Below are 25,339 nucleotides of genomic sequence, written 5' to 3' on the forward strand. Positions count from 1 at the left end.
CATATTTGCACAAGGAACACGCAAAACAAAAAGACGCAGAAACACGTCGAACCTTCGCAGTTTTTAACTTAGTGGGCTCGGTTCCACTCGATGAAGAATATGTCTTCTCGATAAATGACGTTCGCTGTTCGGCGGCAGGTTTTTGGCTTGATAAGGAACTAGGAGGTGGAGGTGTAGTAGCTGGAGCGAAAGATGATACTTCTTTCTTATGTTGTTCGTGACTGTGATAACTTTTACTTTCAAAGTATTCAGATTTGCTCTCGGAATAGGACGTGCGAGATTCTATGTGCGAGCTTGCCGAACTGGTAGAACCATCGTGCTTTCCAAAACTTTTTTGAATGGTAATATTTGAAGCTTTTTGTTGTAATGGCTCATCCGTATCCGCCATATAACCACTCTCTTGTTGAAAGGTTTTCACCTTAAACTTTGGAGACTCTGGTTTCTTCGTTGGTGGAGACTTAGGTGCTTGGGATTTGCTGGTTGGTTGAACGTAAATTGGTGGAGAACCTGGCTTTAGAACGACAGGAGGAGAGGCTTGAGTTTGACTAGGCTGATAATTTGGCTGCTGTTTCGTTTCCTTTTCGTGTCGTTTGAAAATTGTTTTCTTATACATTTTCTGTTGAGTTTCTTCGGTTAATACGGATTTGGACGGACCTGAGAATTCTACCGGAGGAATATCAAATTTGGAAGGAGGTAATGGTTCCGGTTCCGTTGATCTTGGTCTAGTGGTTTGTTTGGGAACCGGAGCTTGTACTCTGCGATAACGTGGCTCCTCGCTGTCGCTTTCGTAAGGTCGCCATTTTGGCTTCACATGAATTTCTATGTCCGATTCGTAATCACTTCCGAAAGTTCCTTTAACAAATTTAGTTGGCGTTACAGGTGGCAAAAGTTTCGTGGCTGGTTTAGGTACCGTCGGCGATGGAGATGGTTTGAACGGAAAAGGTTCTAAATTATCCAAAAGAGATTGTTTCGCAGGAATAGGCGGCGGAGTGATTCGAACATCTTTGGGTGGCAGAACCGGTGGTGGTGGTGGTAGTGGTTCTTCCTTTTTTTGCGAAACTGGTGGTGGTATAGTTCTAATAGCACCCGGTGGAATTTTAGCTGGCTTTGTCTCTAATGACATTTCTAGCGTTTTCTCGATCTTCTCTATTTTTTTCTCTTTTATCGTCGGTGGTGGCACATAGCCAATTTCCGGCGGTGGACCAGGTTCCAAAATAACCGAATCATACGAATGAGATTCAGTTGTCATGGAAGAAGATTCCTGCGGTAGGACAAATATTTTCTTCGGTGGTTCGACACTTTTTACTAATCCGGGTGCTTTTAAATCCGTTTCCACTGGCCAAGGACTTTTTAATGTAAACTCTTCGATTGTTTTTTCGGAACTTGCCTGTTTCTGCATGTCATATTCCGATGTATACTTTTCATGCATCGATTTTTCTTGAATCGTATTAATGGCATGATCGACTTTAATAGTTTCAGCCTTATAAATAATCGGTTTTACCTTGGGCGGCGAAGGTGCTCTTTCTATAACTTTCTCCATCGATTCCTGTTTCGAACTCCAAGAACGTTTTTCTAAGGTACTCGAAGACTCCATACTTGTCTTTTTAAAACCTCCGTCTGACGTGTGTTCAGTTTCCTGTTTAAATTCTTTCGTCGAGCTCTTATAATCTTCGCCAGGGAATTGTTTAGGCATAGTCGTAGTAGAATCACTCGGTGGTGGCCAAGATTTTCGTGTGGCGTCTGTACATTTTTTTGCCCATGACTTTTCCATCGCTAAACCGTCGGCAGAAGGTCGCGGTGAGGTTGATCGTAATATCTCTTGATGACTGGACGCGGCAGAGTGACATCTGTACTCGGAAATATCCGTAGATACATGTGATCTCGTTTCTATGTCCGATGACGACGACCAGGGTCTTGGAGGTGATGGTCTAACACTCGGTGCTGGAACGAACTTTGGTGCTTCGATTTTTTCTTCCTTCAAGATCTTACTGTCCTTTTTCTCATGAACATCTTTCTTAATGCATATCTCTTCAATGACTTCCTTTTTTTCAAGCTCAAATGGTGGGGGTGGCATTGTAGAGGGCTTCCTCGTAATCTTAGGACTCTCTACAACTTTTTGAGGAGTTATAGGAAATATTTTCACACCACCGACCGGTGCATCTATAGGAGATAAAGTTTTTTCAAAAGATTCTTGAAGTTGTTTCGCCTTGAGTGGTACCTCAGGGCTCTTTTTTTTAATCTCTTCGGGCTTAGGCATGTATCCTATTTCCGGTGGTGGTTCCGGTACCAAAGTGAATCCTTCCGTCATTGTTTCAGTACTTTCAGACTGAGTTTTTAATCTTGAAATCGTTTCGATTATCGGCGGTCCCGATACAGTGATATCTTCCAAAAGCGTCTTTTTCGTCTCTAACGGTGGTAATTTGTATTCCTCGTATGGAAAATCAAATAATTTATTATCTACTCCGCGCGACGAGGATCCGTATTCCAACTTGGTAAAAATATCTTGGACAGATTTCTTAGTCGTTTGAAAGTCCGTCGGTTTCGGCTCAGGCTTTTTTATCTCCTGAAAAGCGGTGGATCGTTCGTAATTTTGCGTTAGCTTTCCAACCTTTACTTCATGACCCTTTCCATCGGCATCATCGATCAACTTAATCATTTCTTTTGGTCTCTTCGGTATACTCTCACTTTCCTTCGTAATAGATTCAAAGAAACTTAATGCATCTTTTCTCGCGATAGTCGAAGTTTCTATATTCTCGTTTTCGATTTTCGTCGCTTCTTCCACGGTCACAGACTTTGGCTCGATAAATTTAGAACTGATTTCTTCTTGGGCAACTTGCTTTACCGTGGTCGTTAGCTCGGGACGAGCTCTCGGTTCGATTATCGGCGGAGTTTTATGTTCTAACTTCATGTGGAACTTTTGCTCCGATTTAGTCTCGGTTTGATGAGTTTCAAACGTTGACGAGATCGTTTCCGATCGACAACTTTTCATCTCTGGCTCTTCGATTACTTGGGTCGTACGGATTGTGGATAAGGTAGAAGATGCTGGAGCTGGACTTGGAGTTGGAATAGTTTTTAAAATAGAACTTGGCTGGATCGTTGTCGCTGCTACTTGCTCTGTCTTCAAAGTTGCTGACGGTACATCGAACTTTTTTACGTCAGGCTACGTACAAGTATATACATTTTTTTTTTTTTATATATATATATATATATATATATAATTACCTCTTATACTTATGTAAACAATTTTCATTCAAAATTTTAATATATTATCCCTAATATATACATACATATATATCGCATAGTCCTGTGAGAAAAGCAACACTTACTTGGATAATCTTTTTATCTTGAACATTCTCATAAATAACCGTCTTGTGAACTTCCGTCATAGTGTCGGGTGTAGGTTCGAACACAGCAAAATCTGCTATACTTTGAGCCTCACCGCCAGCATTAGTCGCACGTACCATATATTTTCCGGCATGTACTTTCTCAGCTGAAAATATAAATAATACGTATAATATTTGACGAAATAAATGTGGCTAGCACAACAATTTGAGAATTATAATCACAATTTACCTTTATCGATCTGCAATATGTAACAATTGCCTTGTTGTCTTATTCTCAATGCGGGTGGTTGTTCTTTGACAGGAACGTCATCTTTGTACCAAATAACTGTAGGCTCTGGAGTACCAGTGATTTCAACTTCCATAAGAACACGATCGCCACGTTTCACAACTTGTGCTTGTAATCGTCTACCGAATACAGGTGGGAAGATTGTTTCTGAAATATCATTATACTCGTTATTCTTCATACGTCGACGATGATTTTTAATGAAGTATCATTATTATCGGATTACCCACTTTTGACCACCAGATCAGCAGTACTGCTCGCTGATCCACATTCATTGCTGGCAGTGCAAGTGTAACGTCCGGCATTTTTCACGTTGACATTTTTCAACTCTAAGCGTACGTGATTATGAGCATAACTCGTCTTGGCACCGTCCTTAGGTTGTAATTCCTGTCCGTTCTTTGACCAAGAAATATTCGGTTGCGGATAGCCTATATAAATCAATGAGCGAACATAGTTATTAATAACCCGATGATCATTGAACGACGAAAAGAAATGAAAATGAATTCCTTTCATAAAATCTTTCACGACTTGTTATAATGTGAGGTCGCATTTCATAATAAGTGATTACAAATTTCGAGCAAAGTGCAATGGCCACGAGATTTGCCAAAAAAAAAAAAAAAAAAAAAAAAAAAAAAATAATAATAATAACACACAATTCACAACAAGTTAGCATCAAATGTATTTCTCTTACCGTCAACAATTCCTTCGACGACAACATCAGCGCCTTGATCCACGATCATTCCTGTTAACGGCGAAACGAATCTCGGTGCTGTTGATTTCCTAATTGGCTTTTGAACCTGCATAGTCTTCCCATCGCGTTTTATACCTTCCTCGCCTTGAGATACCACTACAGTCTTCTCCTGTCGAATTTCACCTGGCTGATCTTGAACAATCTTTTCGAACTCCTCGACTTTCTGTGACTGATGAACAATACATTCTTCTTATAGCCATTGCGAAAGATCTCTGAAGAAAATATATTACCTGAACAACAGGAGGAGCACCATTTTCAGAAGTTGACTGTTCGGTACTGTGAACAGTACTTTTCACGGTAACGCTAGTAGGTTCCTGTCCGGGTGTTGCCGTTGACGAGGACATCATCGATGATATAAACTCCTTCTTCGTGGACGTATGAGTTGTCGTAGATTCCGTAATGGTTTGTGACATTTTAGTTAGAATTTGACTGCCTAATCCTCCTTCGTCCGACATCTTTTCAGCCGAGAAATGTTTGTCGCTACTACTTGCCGCGTGCATGTCTTCGACAGGTTTTACTTCGACTAACTCAAGTACTCTTTCTATACCTTCCTCCTTTTTCGGCTCGATATCTAACAGGGATGATTAATCGAGTTGTCTATCATTAGACATGTCGTGTTTTTTTTATTAGTAATCGGCCTTCGTATAGACATCGCCCACATTTCGATCGAAAAATTACTCGTAATATCACGTAACGATACGTGCATAAACAACAATCAAAGATATTTATATATTATCTGAATTCTACATTGATCGATCTGTAATATATCAATCAATTATTTGTTATTTGACAGGGAATCTATTATATATGGATCGATTCTTTTAAATCATGAATGTATTAATATTTGGCACGATTAAACGTGTGCTCATACTCAAATGTGGAATTTGTCGAGGTTGCGCAATTCAAGTACAAATATCACAGATATACGGAAAAGTATTTCATAATTGAGAAAGGTAACTTTTAAAATTGTTACAAACAATGAGCAAATGCAAATAAGAGCTTTAAGAGCTTGCTACATAATCCTTCCGATCTTCTCTGATTTCTGGTTTATTGCTATTTGAGTGAAACCAAATGCCTTGGCCAGTTACCAAAATGCATACGGTTAAACTCTTAAAGATCAGGGAATGCATTTCGATGTATCTAGATCACAAATGCAAACCTGACCTGTCCTGAATAAGCTAAATTAATCATGGACATCCTGTAGGCGTTGATTTATATTACTGTTTTTCATTGGAATGCCTAAAATATATTTGATAAATCCTAAACAAAGAATTTACCGATTCTTTTTGTCTTGATATTCTTTATCAAGGTTCAATGTAGTGTCGTTCGTAAAGTGTCTTAATAGAAGCTTGACTCCCAGAAGAAGGAGCAGTTAAATTCTCGGCGTTAGCGACTCTAGACTAAGCTACGTACTGGGTATTCGTGCCGACAAAAATAACACGGTTTCTACATGTATCGCATACGTGTACGTGTACGTGTCTTTGAAAGAGAAAGAAAGAGAGATGAAGAGACGCTCGAAAAGCGTGGACTGACTTAACTTGCAAACGTACATGCATACATACATACATACATATATATATATATATATATATATATATATAAAAAAAAATACGGAACTGTCTTACGTTATAAGAAGATAAATCAATTGGTATATATTGTTCCGACGTTATATTAATTAAATTTGAAATACCTACATAGTGAGCGATAAAATTTGTAAAAACAGTCTTGGAATCATAAGAAATCTACTTATAGTCATGACTCAAAGTAATGTCTCATAGCGGCGATGGAAAAGATACGGAAAAGAAGAATTTCTTCAACTGCACCCACGGTTAAAAATAAATTCGTCGTTTGAAGAGCGCATGCGCGATGCTCGCTCACCCACAATATTGGAATAATCCAATATTGTTGAGCAATAAAAATTGACCGGGTTCTTATTCCGTCAAACGGACAAGTAAAATAAAGACGTAAAATAGACGTAAAATAGACGGAAAATAGACGTAATTATTCGGACGAGGCAATCGGATGAAAAAAAATCGAATCGTACGGTGAATCAAAAATAGTGCGAACCTATCAAATTTCAAAAGGGTAGGCAGCTGTGTCACGATGTCATATAGTTCTTGGGCGTTAAATCGGACTTTTGCCTCGCCGATACTCGTGAATGAAATTTTCAGTAAGAAGCTGTTGCTCAGAAATAAGAGTATTAATAACTCGTGGCACCATTGCCCATATCGTTGTTATTTTGGCATCGGCATTCGATGAGGGTGCAATAGACTCGATAATAAAATAGAAATAAAATAGAAAAAAAAGAAAAAAATAGGATAGATTGGATATATAAAAAAGCGATTTAAGATGAAACTCACCGATTTCTAATTTGGCGTTACAGGTCGCTTTACCGGCGGTGTTCTCCGCCACGCAAGATATTGTCCCAGCATGCGAACTTCCGGTTTCTGGTATCGTCAATACCTGCCGATCGCCACTAACGGAGACCAAGAAATCTTTTCCATGGACCGGTCGATCGTTGAACAACCACTGAATCTAAATGTCGAGTAGAAATTTATTCTTTTTTGCCTTGTTTTCTTTCTTATTCGTTTTTCGTATTATTTTCTTATCCTTTTTCTTTTTTCTTTTTTCTCCTTATGTTTCTCAATCAACGAATCATCTTCCCGATGATTCGCACGACGACGCGTCGTACGAACTTCTGCCGAGTTTTTCCGCTCGCGGACGCGCTCGCAGATTTTCAAACGTGATACATTGTACGAGGTTTAAATATAACCCGGTAGCACGAAATTACTCTTTGGTCGGTTACCTCTTAACAGGCTGGCCAACTTTCGAAGGCTAGTCGATTCGAGATATCGAAGAAAAGATTTCATTGCGAACAAGTTCGGTTTCTTTGGAGGATCCGCGCGCTAGCTTGACCTTCGACCATCGATTAGTATCGCTTATAGCGTTGATCATAAGTGATCGTCTGTTATTGTTAATTCTTAATCGTTAATTGAACGAACGAGAGACTAGAAATTATTCGATGTTCAATGATCATCCTACATTTTCATCCGAATCATTTATTATTTTCTATTAAATGATAAAAATGATAATATATAAAGTCTACCTTAGGAGCAGGTTTTCCAATAGCAATGCATTCAAATTTTGTAGATACTCCTTCTGGTACGAGCCTACTCGTAAATCGTTCTTTGAAACTCGGTGGTATCAATTTCTCTTCCATTTTGACAAATTCTTCTTTTTTCCTGAAGTCACTCAACGATCGTACGACCAATCTGGCAAAAGCCTTAGCCTCGCCACAAATATTCGTAGCCTTGACCACATAATTACCTTTATCTTCTGGAATGGCTGATAAAATCTTCATCATAATCGTACCATCCTCCTTTTGTTTTATCTATCAAAATAAAACAATAATATTAATCGACAAATTGAGATATAAAAGAATTAAATGGAATAAAAGAAAAATATAGAATAAGAACTCACCAAGATTCTCTTGTCTGCTATGATTTCATTATTGTCAAAGTACCATTTGACTTCTGGCTTCGGTTCACCAGTCACTGCACATTCAAAACTCACATCCTCACCTTCGGCTACCAAAGAATCAGTCGGCAATTTCACAAATTTTGGTGGTGAATTAGGTATTGCTGATTCGGAAGCTTGTTTGTCCTTTGAGTCCACGTCTTCTGAATGACGAGAAATTGCTAATATAATTCAAGCCTTTGATTAAATCTGTTCGTTAGATCCTACCATATTTCATGACATTTTGCAAGCTCAACTTACGTATAACTTTTAATGTACATTGACTAGACGTTTCACCGCCAGAATTAATGGCGACCACCCTGTATACTCCGGCATCATCTACGAAAGCTTCATGGATAATCAAGGAACACTTGTCGCCTTGAAATAGTAATTGAAAATCTGCCGATTCCTTCACGGGCTTATCATTGTGATACCAGATTACCTAGAGCAGTAAAGTTTCGTTAATTATCAAAGTTTGTAAGAAAATTAGTATATCAGAAAAGTATCAAAATCAATGGGATAGACAATTCACCTCGGGTTCAGGTTGCCCAACTATAACACAATCCAATCTGACCGTGTGCCCTTCGAGAACTTCATGATCCTTCAGGCGAAGTTGAATTTTCGGTTCTGTGGGCTCCATGTCACTGCAAGCGAATTCAGAATCACTGGTTTCACGAGGAAGACGTCCTTTCACTGATACATTGCACGATACACTAGCTTCGCCTACATCATTTTTAGCTATCACCGTATAACATCCAGCATCTTTCGGAAAAGCTTCCGAAATTATCAAACTTGTTCGACCATTCTCTGTTTGAATCTGAAAGGATTATTTCGAAATGTCATTTATTCGAATGATTTAGAAAAGCTTTTCTCAACTTACAATATTGTTAAATGTTTTAATGGACCACGAAACGATAACTACTATCTTAGGTCAAAGCGGGGATATATTATCGCAGTAAGAGTTATATCATTAAAATAATATAATACAATGACTCCAATCTATCAGGTTCTTCAAAATGTTATATTATAAATATTTGAGCCGCGGTACCATTACAAACAAATGTATTGGGCCGCGGTATCATTACAAACAAATGTATTGGGCCGCATGGTAAAAAGAAATGCTGATATAGAGAACAAGTAACAGAAGGAAAGTAAACTTTATTGATGAAGAAATAATTACTTTCGTGTGAATGGTCTCATCTATCGGCTTTCCATCGTGTGTCCAAGTTAATCGTGGTATTGGATTACCGGTAGCTTCACATTCTAGTTTTACTCTCTGTCCTGCTCTCGCCATCGCGTTCGATAATGGTGTCAAGAAATAAGGTTTCTCCGTAGACGTTTCCATTGCTATAACAATGTCAATATATTTATATTTGAATATAGCACGCGAAATCGTATTATAAAAAATGTATGATTGTAAACGAAATTATTGCTTACATTCTACGTCAAGGAGAGCAGAAGTAGACACTTGTCCAAGCCGATTGGTGGCTTTGCAGGTATAGATAGCTCTATCGTCTAAGAAAACTTCTTCGAAACTCAAACAAGCTTCACCGTTGTTATAAGTTATAATGTAATCAGGCGAATTATCAATATTAGTTTCGTTTTTGTACCACTGAACTGTTGGTAATGGATTTCCTTCTACCGTGCATTCCAATCGATGAGAAGAATTTTCAATTGCCACCGATGGTTGTAATTCTTTAACGAAGACAGGAGGACTGGGTTGCTCCTCTGGTGCTGTTTCTATAGAAACGCGAAGAAATAATAATACAAAAGAGAGCACTTGTATATTTTCCTTTGACTCATAGATTGAATTCAATAATCAAATATTAATAATTAATTTTATTACCCTTGACCGTTAGCATTGCTGATGTTTCAGCAGATCCAAGATTATTGAACGCCTTGCAAGTAAACCTTGCTGAATCCTCGGCAAATGTTTCTTCGATTGTAAGGGTACAAATTCCTTGATGGAAGGTGGTGAGATAATCAGGATTATTTAAAATGGATATTCCATCCTTGTACCAAACCACTTCTGGTATGGGATATCCGATCAAACGGCACTCGAAAGTAAACCTTTCGCCTTCTTGAACAGTTGCATCATTCAAAGGAATAGTAAATTCAGGAGATACCTTTTGCTCTACTTCATGTACAATTGATTTATGGGATTCTTCGGTTATTTGCTTTGGTGGGCTTGACTCTTTTTGCACAATGGGTACGATCTTCTCTACTTCCATCTAAAATCCAATTAAACAATGAAATTCACAATAAAACAATTCGTCCAAAAATCAACAGGATACTTAACCTTTTGTAAAATATGAATCTCCTTTTTCGTTACGGCCGAGGTATGACTCTCGTGGATATATCTTTCATCGGTACTCTCAAATTTGTCCGTCTGAGCGGATACAGAAAATGACGGCGGCTGTGTTATGATCTTCTGTGCTTCGAGTTTAGCAAGCTTTTCCTCTTTCAATCTCTTTGCTTCCATCTCGGCACGTTCCAATGTTTCTGCAGCTATTTTCTCTGCCATCTTCCTTGCATTTTCAGCCTCATTTCTGGCTGCCTCGGCGGCTGCCATTTCTCTCTTAACAGCATGCAATTTCTCATCAGCTTCCAACTTTTCCATTCTTAGCTTTTCCCTCAGGTCTTCGGCATTTTGTAAATTCTGCACTAAGGTACGCAATTCCGATGAAATAACGGCGAACGAATCTAACATCTGCCGATTCTCAACTATAACTTCATTGAACTGTGGCAACCTATCGGTACCAAAAATAATCGTAGACAATTCCTTCAATCTTTCGATTCTATTCTCTTGATTCTGTTCACCTGGTTTCAAGTAATTATCAATCTCTTGTAACAAATCAGTAGCATCTTTTGGAACTTTCACGCTAGTGGCTTTCCTAGCAATAACTATCAAGAGTTTACCACCCTCTCTATACCATTCTTTGGCCTCTTCTAAAAGCTCGAAATACTGAATACACAAGACCATTCGCTTTTTCGAATTTTCCATACGCGACTTCAGATCCCTCCATTTTTCCTTCAAAGATGTCAAATCATTTCTCACATGTGGTGCTGAACTCACTATGGTATCCTCTGTCGTTCTTACAAAGACGTCTATTCTTTGTTCCAAAATCTATAATATTATAAATAAATGTCTAAAAACATTGATTATCTCTTGGATATTATTGTCTTACCGTAATTTAAAATTCCATCGTCAATTATAGCAGCAGCAAAGAGATCACTTGTTATAATCAACTATAAAATTATTTCTTATCAATTTAATCCAACTTACCGTCATAGTTGCCTCGAACTGACTAAAAGCAGCGGCCGCTGCTTTGGCAGCTTGTAAATTCTCATTGGATCTCCCATCGACAATTTGCAATTGATCGTTCAAATCACGTAAATCCGAATCGATACGCGAGAGATCCTCGCCAAAGATACAGATCCGACGATGTTCCTCGATGCGCGTTAATGTTTCAATCGTGAATGTTTGAAATGGCGAGGCAACATTATCCAAAGCCTGTCTCAGTTTTTCGATATCCTGTAAAGCAGCATCCGGTGGTTCTAATTGTTTTATCCTAACGATGACTGCTTCAATCTCTGTTTGAATATGCTTCAAGGATTCCGTAATCGTTCGTTTCATCATTTCAAGATCGTTCACAGCTCCGTCGACGTCGTACGACTTAGAGAATGACGTTATATAATCGACTTTTGTTTTAGCCTCGTCCGTCTTGTGTTCCACCTCATGAAGGCTTTCAAATATTGAAATCAGAGACATCAACAGATCTTTGTAATTTTTAGCCGTAGAATGTAGTTTCTCGTACATCTGCGATAATCTTTCCGACATTTCTTGATCGATTTGCATCTGACCTAGCAAGGTAATAACGCGAAATATGAACAAAAGGGATGAAAAATGAATCAACGAAAAAAGAAAAAAAAAAGTATTACAAGATTGGGATACCTTTTTCAACCAAATTATCGATACTTTTGATTCTTGCATCTAATTCGTCGACAGCTTTGTTTAGTTCGGGTAGTATACGTCGCCTCGATCCTTCCAAATCACGAAGTATTGAATCAACTCGTATCGACTGACAAGTTATAACCGGATACAACTGTTCGCCGAACTTGGAAACCCACTCTAACGTCTGAAATATTGTTAAAAAAAAAAATTAGCTAAATATCGAACAAACTGAATAAGATCAAAAAACAAGGGATCAACGAACCCTAGTACTTTCTTCGATTTTTCGTTCATGCTCGATTCGTCGTTCCCTCAATATTTTAATAGTCGTTTGCCATTTCTCCCAAGATTCGGTAATAGTCAATTGTCTGTTCGCAAATTTCTCCAACAACGTCTCCACACACAAGCATGCTCTTGGTATATCCAAATAGGGATCATTGATCTAAAAAAGATATCACATTTTATCGATATATTGATAAAATTGAACTAGATTATTCATTATTTTTCTAACGTAAAAATTTCAAGTACCTTGGCAGCTTCGTCTAGAAAAACTTTACCAGTATTAGAAAGTCTCAGATAGACTGGCTGAAGAGCTTTCCATTTAGATTTCAAATCCTCGATTTTCGTTTCGTTCAGAACATCAGCATTGCTCTTCAGATCGTTCTCCAATGATTCTATTTTGTTCCTAAGTTCATCGACGATCTCATGGAACTGTACATAAAGAAAGCCAAGATCTATTCTATGAGCAACTATATTCTTCGTTTTTGTCCAAGAATTTTGCAGCTCGATGATTTTCGTTTGAAATTCTCGCCTTTGCGCTTCATCCAATCGTTCACGTATCGGTAGTACTTCAAATTCCAAATGTTCCACCTCGTTCGTTCGTTTCTCTAAATCGTCCAAAAGCTGACTATGAAGCCGATAGAAATCCTTAGCCATTGGCAAGTCGCTACCCATGTCCTGATGACCTTGAAGAAATGCTTCGGCAATGTTGGTCAACCAAATGTGCAATTCCTCGTGTTTCTCCAAGAAAACATTTATCATTCTGGATATCTCGAGATTCTCTTCTTCGTGAGCCGTGCATCGTTCCAACAAACGTATCTTTCGACTCTCTAGCTCCTCGACCGTACGTTTCACGCCCTGAAGTAACAAATACGAAGGCACGAATGAGATAGATCCATTAAATAGCCATATATATAATTAGCCATTTAGAGAATATAATCGCGTGACTTAACCTCAGCTCCGGGCGCTCCTCTTCCCGTGATATCTAGCAAGGCGTATCCTTCCATCAAAGGTTTCGAGGTAACGTCCTCGATCGTGCTAACCGTCTGAGCATGAAAGCGTGCTAATCGTGTTGAAAACGGTGGATGTTCCGTTGTCACCAGTTGAATCTCCAATTGATCCAATTTCGTGATAGCCTGAGAGATAGAGATCAAAATGATCATTTTCGTTCCGTTACTATTAATACGTGCTAGATATAATAAAGAATGGGTTAAGGGGTCATAGAATTGGTAAACTAAGTCAACAGGATGATATCGTTTTAAAGAACAATTTAGGTACACACCGATCGTGCGGCCTCGAAAAAAGCCACAGCTCTGTTCAACAGTGTTTCATACTGATCCAAATCGTTGACATAATCGGCTGCTGCGCCGAGTATAGCGTATGCTTGCTCGGTCGCCTGCTCGCCGGCAAAGTGTCCCGATGACACCAATCGTTCGGTCGATTTCGTAATCTTGATCGATCGGTCTTGAAACTCCTATGAAAAGATAAATAAATCATTTGCTAGCTTTTAACGCTTTTAACGAACAATTTTCATCGAGATTTATTTTTATTCGCTGAACATTTACTTTCGCCTCGGCCTGCAATTTCTTCAATTCGAAAAGAAGCAATTCTGCGCTAGACGAGGAATCACCGAGTTGATCACAGGTGCTTGACAATGCAGCAATTCTATCGTTAAGAATTTCTTCGAGATCCCGAAGATCGGTTGCCAACAAAGCAAGCGCAAGGCACTGCTCCAATTGGGTTTTTCTACTACGAAAGGAAGCTTCGATCAATCGTCTTTTGTCATGAAGATCCTCCAACCATCTTTCGACCTTCAACACGGCTGAAAATAAACAATCATATTTTTGCACTCGAGCTTTGGCGTGACGAGTTAATCAAAATTGTTTTATTTTATCATTTATCTACCATGATCAGCCTCGATCTTAATTTTATCGGGTCTGGAATCCAAAGTACCCTCGTTCGCAATCTCCTTCAATTTATCCAACAATATTTTCCCTTCTTGCAACGCGCCCATCAATGCTTCGAGCATAGTCTTTCGAAGATCGTGTATCTTCGACAGGAAGTTTTTCACCGCTTCGATCTCGATCGGTAATAGAGTATCGTTACATGCCATTTCAAGAGCCTTCATGCTTTCTCCGCATTCTTCGGCACGGCTGTAACATAGAAGGTAACAAATTACCTTGTTCTCCCAAGGATTTTGATTAATCGATATTCGTTTTACCAACCATTGAAAGAGCACGTTGGAATCAAGAATCTGTTTTCGTCGTTCCAACAAATCATTCACATCACGCCATGCTTGGCCCAACGTTTCGGCCATAGCGGCATAAACTTCCGCCCTTGGTCTTTGTGTCGAAATCAATTGATCGGCTTGACGCAATAATTCTTCCACCGGACTTTGTTTGCTCTTCAAATAGACACAAAAAAAGAATAAATGATATCTGACGATTTTTCAAACTCGACATTTTGTATATCTATTTCTCTTCTGTCTATCTTACCTGCAATCGCAAAAGAACTTCATTGTGAGCGTTCGATAATTCCGTGGCTTCTTTCACCGATGAACCAAGTTTCGTTAATTCTGGTTGTACCTCCAAGACTTTCAATCGTAGCCATTCTCCGCTCTAAATAAATTCAGAAAAAAAAGAAGAAAATGAAAATTATTTTACGCAAATTGCCTACGGAATTTCACTTTTGTTTTTTACGTATCGCTTTACATGACATATTTACGTAACGATCGTGTCGTCAACATCTCTAAAGAAGAAAAAAAAATTAAACGTCAATACCGATCATCGAAAATACGTTCGATATTACCTTGTAAAGTATAATCATCCTAGTCTCGAAACAGTAATATAAATAAATTATATATTCTTATACACACACATATATATATATATATATATATATATATATGTATATATATACGCATGTACCTCTGTGTTTACAAAATTATTATACTCGTTCTTCCGGAAATCTCTGTTCGTAAAAAGTTTTCATTGAAATAACAACAGCATGGCGATGAAATCCTTCATGAAATAATCGTAAATGAATAGTTTTGAACAAAATCTGACTAGATCTATTTTGATTGCCCCGAACAGACGACGTTAAGACAAGCTGGTTGTTTGATTATTCAACAACCGAAATACCACTCGTCCTAGTTTTTTTTTCTCTCCCCCATTCAACGATGCTCAATAACGAGCCAGAAGCATGAATAAATCTTTAACTTTCTATTCTTCCGCGATGTTAGATCTGAATGATAAACGAATGAAACGTTGGCATAGAGAGAAATAAAACCTTTCCGAGACGAAGCCTTCCTTTAATGCAACAAGATTTACGATTTACGATTTATGCGTGCGTAGCATGATATAATCACCGGTTCGTTGCGAACGAACGAACATCAAAAAGAAAGTGGCACTATTTAAATTGAAGGGTACGGGTTCGCGAACGGCAAGTGCCATTTATGTAAATTTTCCTGTCGATTATGAAAAAGGCTCCTTGTCGTTGAGGTGACGAATACCTTTGACAATCGTCTTGTATGTTTTACAAACATTTACATATATATATATAGTGACTCGCAAAGAATTGATCATTTATTCTCTTGTGATTATTGTAGATGCATACATTTTTGTTAATAATTATATGATACTCATTTTCCACAATTTATTTATAGTTTTAGTCTGTGGTTACTCTTTTTATTATAAAAAGAAAAAAGAAAAACAGTTCGTATAATTATAAACATCACATAATCGATTTTCTGAGTCAGTCTATATATCCATACGTACGCTTACGCGCTGTGTCTCGTGCGAAATTTTATTATACACGTACGACATTGGTACTCCTTTGGTGATGACATCACGTCCCTCCTTATATTTCTAAGTTTATTTGTAGCGAGTCGTCGTCGCGCCATTCTAAATCCTTCCTTTATATTCACGTACGCTAATACTTACACTTCCACCTTCTCTCCCTGTCTCTCTCTCAATTTATAAAACCAACAATTGTTTGACGATGTTCCATCATCTTCTCTATTAGATTTTTCATCTCGATTCTTATAAGAATATTATTAAATTGTTATTGTTATTTTGTTTTATGAATTATTATCATTATTATTATTATTATTATTATTATTATTATTATTATTATTATTATTATTATTATTATTATTATTATTAGAGAGGAAAGCAATGATATCCAATTTACTTGGACAGAGTATAAAAATAAATCAGCATCGTTTATCTGTCCTGTATGTTCCATTAATTTCATTTCCGACAGTAGCCGCTAATCAAGTAGCAATTAATTAAGATATCTAATGTCCTATGATATGTTCTATAAATAACGAAAATACGATGTTCTTTTCTTACCATACCTGCGTGTTCACGTAAGAAAAAAGATTAAAGAAGAAACGTGAAAAGAGGCGGCTCCGCACGAAAATGGAGATTGAGGAGATGGAGCCGGTAAATTTACGCTCGTAAATTTTTTTCCTAGCCTCGCTGATTCAACGGGATAGATTCTAATCACTTACACATCATGTCTACATAATTACGAAATGATTCTATACCATTTCTAAAACGCGAGAAGGCGATTATTGATGATCTCGATTATACAAATCTTACGAATCTACATGCTAGGTGCTTATATAGGGTGTTCGTGTTATTCATCATCTAACATTTTCTTCATGGTCTACGTATATTGCGATATACGATACATAAATAAAATGTAATCAAAAAAGAAAAAGATATTTTAACATTTTCAATCCTAACAAGTTTTCAACTGATCTTCTTTGTAGGAGAAAAATTTCTCAAGAAATTCATTAGACTCTAAAGAAGAAATTGTAAATCTCCTATCATGGAAACAACGATCCTCTGTATTATGCAATAACTAGGATCCATTAATTACGAGTTTGTCTTATCGGTCAAGTCACCGACCGGTTTGTTAGCTCGACGAAGAAGATAGCTTCTTACTTTTCCCTCTCTTATTGATTAAACAGGACTAAGATATCGAAACGACAAATTTTTTTTCACCGATCTCCGATTAACTGTATGCTTTCGATTATTTTTCAAAAAATATTAGATTGCAATAATTAATAAATAAAAAAAAAAAAAGAAACATTTAGTATTTCTTATATGTAGATATGCGTATAATATTCGTCAGAAGATTACTTAGTCCGATGAAACTGAAACGAAGGAAAGGAACGTCAATCGAATCGGTGAATTTCCGGAGCACCCAGCGACGAATCTAAATGCGACGTCGGCAGCAAAATCGGGAAGAGTTAAACGAGAGAGAGAGAGAGAGAGAGAGAGAGAGAGAGAGAGAGAGAGAGAGAGAGAGAGAGAGAGAGAGAGAGAGAGAGAGAGAGAGAGAGAGAGACTCGCGGGCAACCCTCCATACTCAAAGGCAGAAAGAGAAAGACGTAAAGTACGAAACGAGGGAGATCGGCTGCGAGAGTTCATCGACCTCATCCGGAGGTTCTACCGTAGAAAAGCGAGATATGCTTTCCATTTTCATCTTTGGCGATAGGCCAAAGTTTCGCTCTTGGTGCCGATCTCGTCTCTCCCCGTCCTGTCATTCGTCAACGGTATACCCTTTCTCTTTACGAATTACAAACTCATGAAAAAGCATCGATCGGATTACGATCAATCATCAAACCAAATCGTTCGTCCGAACGATTCTGGATTTATTATTTCAGAATTTATATTTCAGAAGAAATATTTTCAATAATATTTCGAGATGCGATTAAATAAAACAAAATTTGAACGAAATATTCCCAAATGATAGATCGTTTTTCTTTTCTATTTCATTTGGAAAAAATTCTCGCATGTCCGATCCAACCGTGACGGTCGCGAGATCGTGTGACACGTTTCGACGAGTGTTATTCCGTTTTTTTTTTCATTTTGCTCACGTACCGAAGAAATTACAGTAATTTCTCTTTAAACATAAGCGTGGGCGACGAAAAGAAAGTCGACAATTTTCTATAAAAGTTTTATATAAATATAAATATTAATGAGAAAAAGAAAGTTAAGAAACAAACAAATAATTGAATTCGTTCGATTAATCTCGGATGACTAAGATATCGAAGGTAATTCATATCCAATCCAGGAACACTTCGATATAACAATGACAATGAAAAGGGATTCCATGCGAACGGAGTGAAAGTGACTTTTGCAGTCGAGTTAAATTGCATGCGCCTGCCTAAAGTCACGCTTACGTGTACCTACACAAACATACAAACACATAAACGCACACATACGTATATGCACATATACACATGAATGCAGAGAGAAAGAGACACGGGCGTGTTACGAATGTAGGAATGCACGCGAGATTCTTAAAGAACGACAACCTCCTGCGAACGATGGAAGAACGGACAGCGTGTACACGAAGTCGTGACCATATTCGGAACGTAGAAATTAGGCCAACGTGCATTGATTGTGAGAGGAGTCTCATACGAGACTCCAAGGATTTTATGAAAAGACACCGCGAGCGTTAAAATCTCCGAACTCTGTCATTCGTCGCATATGCCGTCGCGTAAAAAAATCACCTGGAATATGTAGATATGCGAAGATATCAATTTCTTTAAAGATCTAGGTTGGATTTACGTATTATATTCGTTACATAACAGCTATCACTGTTTCTAATTCGTTCATTAGACTGAATATAACAATCTTAAAACAAATCTTGTCCTGTATTATTTCATAAGACATCTCCTTATCTTATCTTCTTTAACAATCGAGTAAATTCGTCGATACGATACCAAAATCTTATCGCGTGACGTTAAAAAAGAAAAAGATAAAATAATAAACGTAATAAAGAAATCAAAAAGTAAAATCGATCGGTAGGAGGATCCTTTGAAAGTGGCTGTACCACTTTCGCGTAGTCCCGTCTTTGGACAAACCCTGCGTCCCTCTCTTTCATTCTTTTTCATTTTTTTTTTTTTTTATTCTTTTCTTTTTCATTCCCTATTCCATTCCCTCTTCTTGGGTAGGCGGGAGTCAGTGTCGTAAGGTCGTAGATACGATAGACATTGGCGTTGTGTAGAAGGATCACGCCCGGCGCAGCTCGTATAATACCGGTTTGTTAGATTACACGAGAACGTGCAGGAGATCTCCCTGGCAGAAGAGTAAGAAAGAAAGAGGGAAGAGAGGGAGAACCTCTCTTCTCTTTCGACCTGTTACACGTGAACCGTTCTGTCGTTCTCTCCGGTTTGTCTTTCACGGAACGTGGCTCCGTGAGCGTGCGTCCGAGCGCGCGCGCACCTACTCCATGTACGTCCCTCATTCTCTCGTTCCTCAGTCATTTACGTATACGTAGGTATATAGATGTAGGGTTATGTACAAGATCAGAAAGAGTAGGTAATCGAGAATATGAGATACAAAAGTGTATCGTTTTACGAGAAATTTATACCAAGGTTGATTCTGTAAGAGGATAGAGAGAGAGAGAGAGAGAGGGACTAATACATTGAGTACATGTTCACTTAACGCAAAACGAATACTCTCCTTGATATTAGAAGATTTTCAAGACCACATTTTTATATGTATATTAGATCCTCGTGAAGATCGAAGTCTTAGGCGGGTGAGACTGCGGTAAGTGTCAGGCCACTTATTTTTTATGGAAAACTCGATGAGGGCTCATTAATCGTTTGCGCCGGTCGACCAACCGCAAACTGATCCTTTGAAAAAAAAAAAAAAAAGAAAAAAAAAAAAACGAGAAAAAAAGAAAAATAGCCGCATAACGCGTCTTCTGCTACGTGGCACTGACGATGAGAAACTTTCGAAGAGGAACCCGCGCGTACGAAGCGGTTAAATTTATCCTTCGTAGAGTTTCGGCGAATTCGTTTTGCTCGGTGGATACCTAAAACGCTTACGGTTTCGAGAGGACTCGGAAATAGCTATAGACTCTCGTGGAGCAACTCTGCTCCCGAAATATCTAACACTATGAACTTCGTATAACGTTCCCGTATGTACGTACATAATGTATGTCTCTACATGATGCACCGGTACACGTCAAACGCCTTTCATGTTCTTCAACGGGTATAGAATATATTTTCGACACAAGCTCTCCTTGTAGTTTTTTACCATGCAACACGGTAGTCGTTGGCTTTGTCGTTTCAAATATGTCGTCATTCGAGTGATCAATCTAACGATTGATTTCGATTATTTCCTTTTGAATCAGTTCCATTGATCGGCTAACGATTAACTGAACGTCGATCGGAACGATCGATTTATTAATAATTGTTACTTAATTTAATTGACCATTCGTTTGATATCCTGCTAAATCAAAGATATGACGTTTCATCGATCCTTACCTGAAGCAACGCGATCACCAGACGCGTTTCTCCACTTTGCACAGCTATCGTACTTATGGTCGTTGTAGGTGTACTCCCGTTGGTAGTCTGCTGCTGCGTATTTTCTTTATTCTCTGCAATAGTTTGCGAATCCTCGCCAGACCCTTCTGGACTCTTGTTCATCTCCAACGAATTGTGTCCATCCACCATTTTTGCTAATCTCGTCTTTTTCGCGTGATAAATAGAAATATATGAATCGTGCATCGATTTAGGCTAATCGTCTTCGACGCGGTTAATTGGAAGACATTGAAAGTTGCCGGTTAAGGTTAAGGACGAACGATAACTATCAGGCGATATGCCAGAAAAACTACACTGAGAGTCCTCGAACTCTCGTGGGTATATCTCTTTCACGCTTCGTATCTTACGCACGTGATCTTACCACTTTATATACTCCTTTACTACTATTCTACCTAGATAAATTCGTTTGTGTTATTTTCAATGAACGTACGAAAATGTAATGATCTAATTAGAAAAAAGAAAAAAAAAAAAAAAAAAAAAAAGAAAAAACCTATTGAACGTGTACGTAAGTGGGGTGTCCTGTAATGGTGTATTATCGGAGACTTTAATGCCCGCACCATTTAAATCTCATGATCGAGAATAGTAAAGCTTACGAACGAATCTAATCGTTTATGAATTCGCTCTATATTTTCTTTGAGGAGATTCAAAATGACGTCCTCGACTCGGTTCCAGAACGATTAACATTAATTTTGGCGGTCAGCCAAGTCGCGTTCGCGCGAATTCCGGGGATACACAGGCACGTCTTATGTACGCACGTCCTCCTCGCCTACGAAAGAATGTTCTTCGTGTAGAATATATAATGCGGTATCCCTTAATCATAGCGTTTAAAATAGATAGACACCAAATCCTTGCCGACTTTTTAAATCTCACGATCTTTCGCGATTTCTCATTTTTCAATTTAGAATTTTCATCTTTTTCGTGAATGACGAAACGAAGGCGTTACTTCTTCTTCTTCTTCTTCTTCTTCTTCTTCTTCTTCTTCTTGTTCTTCTTCTTCTTCTTCTTCTTCTCCTCGTGATGTAATCGATGTGTCAGTAATGAGATTAATGAAAAAACTCGATAAAAGCTCGCTACCCGACAGACTCGCTATGTTTATACATTATGGGTATCTTTATAGAGTGACGTCACCGACACGGACGAACGAATGGGAGGATAAAACCGGACTGACTGGTGGCGTTCTCCGAACGAGAAGTACACCACATCGAAAGCAGTGTGATCGGACGACGACGATCGCTTGAAAAAATCATGCTTCCTGTACTCGATCGTTCTATTGATATTTTGACAATAAAAAAAAAAAAAAAAGAAAAAGAAAAAAGGAAAATAAATGGATACATATAAAGGAACTCTGACGAGGTCGTATGCCGACTTATCGTTATACGTTAACGAACGCTTTTCTGTTTAACGACCGGAACGTTACATCGGATGCATACAAGTAATTGCACGTAATCTAATAATTAATATTCATGGGGCGTCACTGATTAATTAAAACCGTTGTCTCATTATGCTCGGCACATGTAAGAAGTTTTTCAACCGATCACGAACTGTCGGTTTAACAATAATTCTTCTTTTCGATCTTTTTTCGCTCCTTTATCGCATTAATATATTTATTGTAGAAAAATTATATATATAATTATATATAAAATTTATCGAATAATGAATTCCATTGAACGCGAGCTCAATTATTGAGATTTAACATCAAACGATTTGACGTTATGTAATTTGTTAAACAATCCTAACAATATGTTACTCGTTTCCCAGAAAATGTAAATAGTTATTTGTTTCTCTGGCAAAGGAAGACGAGTCCTTGAATAAAAATGACGAGATGTAACACGTGATCGTTTTAGCGTGACACTGGTTGGACCTGATATAAAAATTCAGTGATAATTCATACGTGCTTCATCGTTAATTTTTAAAAACGATGAAAGAAATATTGCGAATAATGATAAAATCAATGTCACGATGTCGTCTTTAATGTTTCCTATACAAAAAAAAAAAAAAAAAAAAAAAAAAAGAAAAAAGAAAAAAGAACAATATTTTTGAAAAGATGGTCTATGTCTTTTGAAAACAAAATAAAAATATGTATGACAACACGGTATATTTATATTATAATAATGATATTTATAAATATTTGATAATCCCTAAAAATTCAAGTCATAAAAACGTAATCAGTTGCTTCGATATGAATGAATGTGATTAATAATTTTCAAAAGATAAAAAAAATCTCTTCCAATCGAGTCGACGATTTTCATTTTTGTTAATTATTGAAATCAATTCAATGTCAGAAAGAGGCGGACAATCACCTAAATCGATCCACGTTCAAGCAACAACGTCGACACTCGTCTGACACATGTCACGAACATCTCACGTCACCAACAGGTCTAGCACGGACGCCGAGCTGAACCGAGACTAAAGATTCTAAACTTTTCGAACGACTTCAAGCCCGTATTGTCGTGAGCCGAGCGCTCTCGATCGTAGCCGATTATCATCGAAGGTTACCTATCACGGCCGAAGAAATACGACGGCTTAATGGCGGCGATTTAAAATTTACATGCGCCTTTAGCGCTTTCCTTTCGATCATAGTGATGCACTTACCTTCGATCAACATGCAATAAATCTCAAATATCGTGCAGTAATCAATGAAAATCTTGATGTATTCGATACATGATACTTTATTTACAAAAAAAAAAAAAAAAAAAGAAAATAATAATAATCATTAAACCATGCAATGCATACCATACGTGGAACCTTATTTTGAGAATAAAATTCTGATTGACTCTTTAACGAGGAGTTAAATAATAAAAACATTCGATATGTTTATATATTAATAATGTATATTTTACTTCGATTCTATTTGTCGATATCTTATCTGTGATGTTAAAATTGTGAAAAAGAAGAAACATAAAATGCGTCACACATCAGTCAGCTTGGATTAGCTAGAGGCAGGCGATGTCGATTCTCATTTGCCAAAGCTACGGCAGTTATTTCAGCGAACTTTGATAAACCGGAGGCTGTGTCGTAACGAGCGAAACAAGCAGCTTCGTGAGCGCAACTGCAGTTGCAGCAGCCGACCGACGAACTTCTCTCGTCATTTTGCGTGATATCGTCGATCGAACGACTCACCTTCCTTGCGTTTTCCAAAAACTCCTCTCCCTCGATCTCATTTTTATCGCGTTTTGTCGGAGACATCTCGATACCACTGTCTTCGTGATGTCTCGTATAAGTTTTCGTTATCGAACAAACATTTTTCGTTTCCTTACTAATCGTATGGGAATTTTCTTCGTCCGTTGTAATCTTCTTGATCATCTTAGTATAAATCGGTGTTCTCTTCGAAGATTCGTCTTTAGATGATTCAGACAAATCTATAAAAGATTATAATAATATAAAATGAAAAATTAAGAAAGTTTATAAAATAAATCAACACACGAAATCAAACGTACTTTTCATAGAAATGGGATCGATTTCACGATCGATACCATTCAATTTTTTATTCGGATCTTCAATTATTACATGATGAGAATCGTGCATCTCTTTAACATCCACGTTTTGCATATGATCTTGCAACGTATTTGAGGTAACTTTATAAGACGCCAATCCCAAGTGAGTGTCGTGTGAGACACGTAAAGTAGTCGTTTCCGTGACTTCCTTTACGATCTTTCCAGATCTCTCCTGCGATAAATTGAGATATTTTTCTTTAAAATTATTCTCGAAGCTAGTGAAATAAAAATAGAAAGGTCTAAGACTTACCTCCGTGGTCTTCTCAATGGAAACGACTTTCCCTAATGGTACCAACTCATTTTTTTCTTCGACTTTGGTATTTTGCATCAATACGTCAGACTTTTCAACTTTCACAGGAATTATTATTTCCGGCTCTTTCGTCGGCTCTTCCGGCTTCCACCTAAATGAAACATCATCAAAATATATACACCAAGAAATATATTGATATCTTATGAATAAATGAGAAAAATCATAATGTTCATTTTTACCAAGCTAAAGTAGAAGAAGCAGTTGGTATTGTTGATGAAACTACAATATCTTCGCATTCCGGAGATGTCACGAAAGATTCGCTTCGCGATCTCGCCGTAGGCGTGATCGAACATTCCGTAGCTGTCACGTAACCATCTACATTGACATCCTCGTTCGTGCTCTCTTCGTGTAACTTTTCAACATCCTCCTAAGAAAAAGATAATATTTAAATTAATCGAAAGCTAATTATTACATAATTCTTTAATTTACTTTACACTTACAATTTCTTGCTTTTCTTCGGCAGCATCGGTCATCGATGAGCTATTTGAAACAACCTCGCTCGAAGCCATCATCGATGGGAAACTACCAGAAGGAATTGATGAAACTGCTGACGAAGTTTTAGTATCTTCAACATGCGAAACGATCGGTCCAGGCAATAATCCAAAATTAGAAGAAGAAGTTAAAGTGGACACATCGGTAGCACCGATCGACGATGAAGCAGAATCGTTCGAATAAACAAATGTAGGAGTTATTTCGCTAATTGGTGCAGTAATCGAAGAAATTGTCGTTGTCGTTATGGATTTAGGTAAAACAACAGGAGACGTAGTGCATGCTAAAGTCGTCGTTGTCGGTGTTAGGGTAGAAGAGATCGATAAAGCCGAGCTAGGGATCGGTACCGGCTGAGTCCTCGCTCCAGCTTCGCACAATTTTGCATCCAGCTTCTCGGCTAACCGGGTTACTTCTGCCAATTTCGCAGAGATCGCTTCGACCGCTGTTAGATTAGCGGCTTTGCCCGAAGCATCCTCGGCTTCGGACATTCTAGAAAGTGATAAATATGATGTTTAATACTTAGCCTGGTATAAAAAGATTTTACTGCGTCTCGTACCTTACTTCGTAACGT

General features: G+C 37.9%; 1 protein-coding gene and 1 long non-coding RNA gene across 18 annotated transcripts in view; one reads left to right on the plus strand and one right to left on the minus strand.

Moving 5' to 3' along the window:
* Positions 1 to 22,403, plus strand: part of LOC118450007 (uncharacterized) — a 34,021-nt gene extending 11,618 nt beyond the window's left edge. For all 6 annotated transcript variants that reach the window (XR_014982999.1, XR_014982997.1, XR_014982998.1 and 3 more), the window contains one exon: positions 21,593 to 22,403. This is a non-coding gene — a long non-coding RNA (uncharacterized LOC118450007). The remainder of the gene's footprint in view (positions 1 to 21,592) is intronic.
* Positions 1 to 25,339, minus strand: part of LOC146872507 (uncharacterized) — a 36,111-nt gene that overhangs the window by 4,668 nt on the left and 6,104 nt on the right. For 9 of the 12 annotated variants that reach the window (XR_014982995.1, XR_014982996.1, XM_085661480.1 and 6 more), the window contains 30 exons: positions 24,720 to 25,257; positions 24,459 to 24,646; positions 24,220 to 24,370; positions 23,913 to 24,141; positions 23,596 to 23,834; positions 14,621 to 14,743; positions 14,351 to 14,529; positions 14,031 to 14,278; positions 13,691 to 13,947; positions 13,408 to 13,599; positions 13,079 to 13,261; positions 12,375 to 12,983; positions 12,112 to 12,288; positions 11,850 to 12,033; positions 11,181 to 11,758; positions 10,194 to 11,021; positions 9,741 to 10,125; positions 9,332 to 9,634; positions 9,075 to 9,241; positions 8,427 to 8,711; positions 8,156 to 8,336; positions 7,859 to 8,076; positions 7,485 to 7,769; positions 6,739 to 6,913; positions 4,609 to 4,949; positions 4,319 to 4,547; positions 3,858 to 4,055; positions 3,574 to 3,777; positions 3,327 to 3,490; positions 53 to 3,160 (listed from right to left, as the gene is read on the minus strand). Coding sequence is in view for 10 of the 12 variants with exons in the window: in XM_085661480.1 (XP_085517606.1) it covers positions 53 to 3,160; positions 3,327 to 3,490; positions 3,574 to 3,777; positions 3,858 to 4,055; positions 4,319 to 4,547; positions 4,609 to 4,949; positions 6,739 to 6,913; positions 7,485 to 7,769; positions 7,859 to 8,076; positions 8,156 to 8,336; positions 8,427 to 8,711; positions 9,075 to 9,241; positions 9,332 to 9,634; positions 9,741 to 10,125; positions 10,194 to 11,021; positions 11,181 to 11,758; positions 11,850 to 12,033; positions 12,112 to 12,288; positions 12,375 to 12,983; positions 13,079 to 13,261; positions 13,408 to 13,599; positions 13,691 to 13,947; positions 14,031 to 14,278; positions 14,351 to 14,529; positions 14,621 to 14,743; positions 23,596 to 23,834; positions 23,913 to 24,141; positions 24,220 to 24,370; positions 24,459 to 24,646; positions 24,720 to 25,257 (11,146 nt within the window). In the remaining 2 variants the exon portion in view is untranslated. Of the gene's footprint in view, positions 1 to 52; positions 3,161 to 3,326; positions 3,491 to 3,573; positions 3,778 to 3,857; positions 4,056 to 4,318; positions 4,548 to 4,608; positions 4,950 to 6,738; positions 6,914 to 7,484; positions 7,770 to 7,858; positions 8,077 to 8,155; positions 8,337 to 8,426; positions 8,712 to 9,074; positions 9,242 to 9,331; positions 9,635 to 9,740; positions 10,126 to 10,193; positions 11,022 to 11,180; positions 11,759 to 11,849; positions 12,034 to 12,111; positions 12,289 to 12,374; positions 12,984 to 13,078; positions 13,262 to 13,407; positions 13,600 to 13,690; positions 13,948 to 14,030; positions 14,279 to 14,350; positions 14,530 to 14,620; positions 14,744 to 20,418; positions 20,623 to 23,595; positions 23,835 to 23,912; positions 24,142 to 24,219; positions 24,371 to 24,458; positions 24,647 to 24,719; positions 25,258 to 25,339 lie in introns of all 12 variants that reach the window. The other 3 variants (XM_085661487.1, XM_085661479.1, XM_085661478.1) reach the window with 3 other exon arrangements.

The sequence above is a fragment of the Vespa mandarinia genome, chromosome 15, assembly GCF_050613455.1.
Source record: "Vespa mandarinia isolate Hongniang chromosome 15, ASM5061345v1, whole genome shotgun sequence".
Lineage (NCBI taxonomy): Eukaryota > Metazoa > Arthropoda > Insecta > Hymenoptera > Vespidae > Vespa > Vespa mandarinia.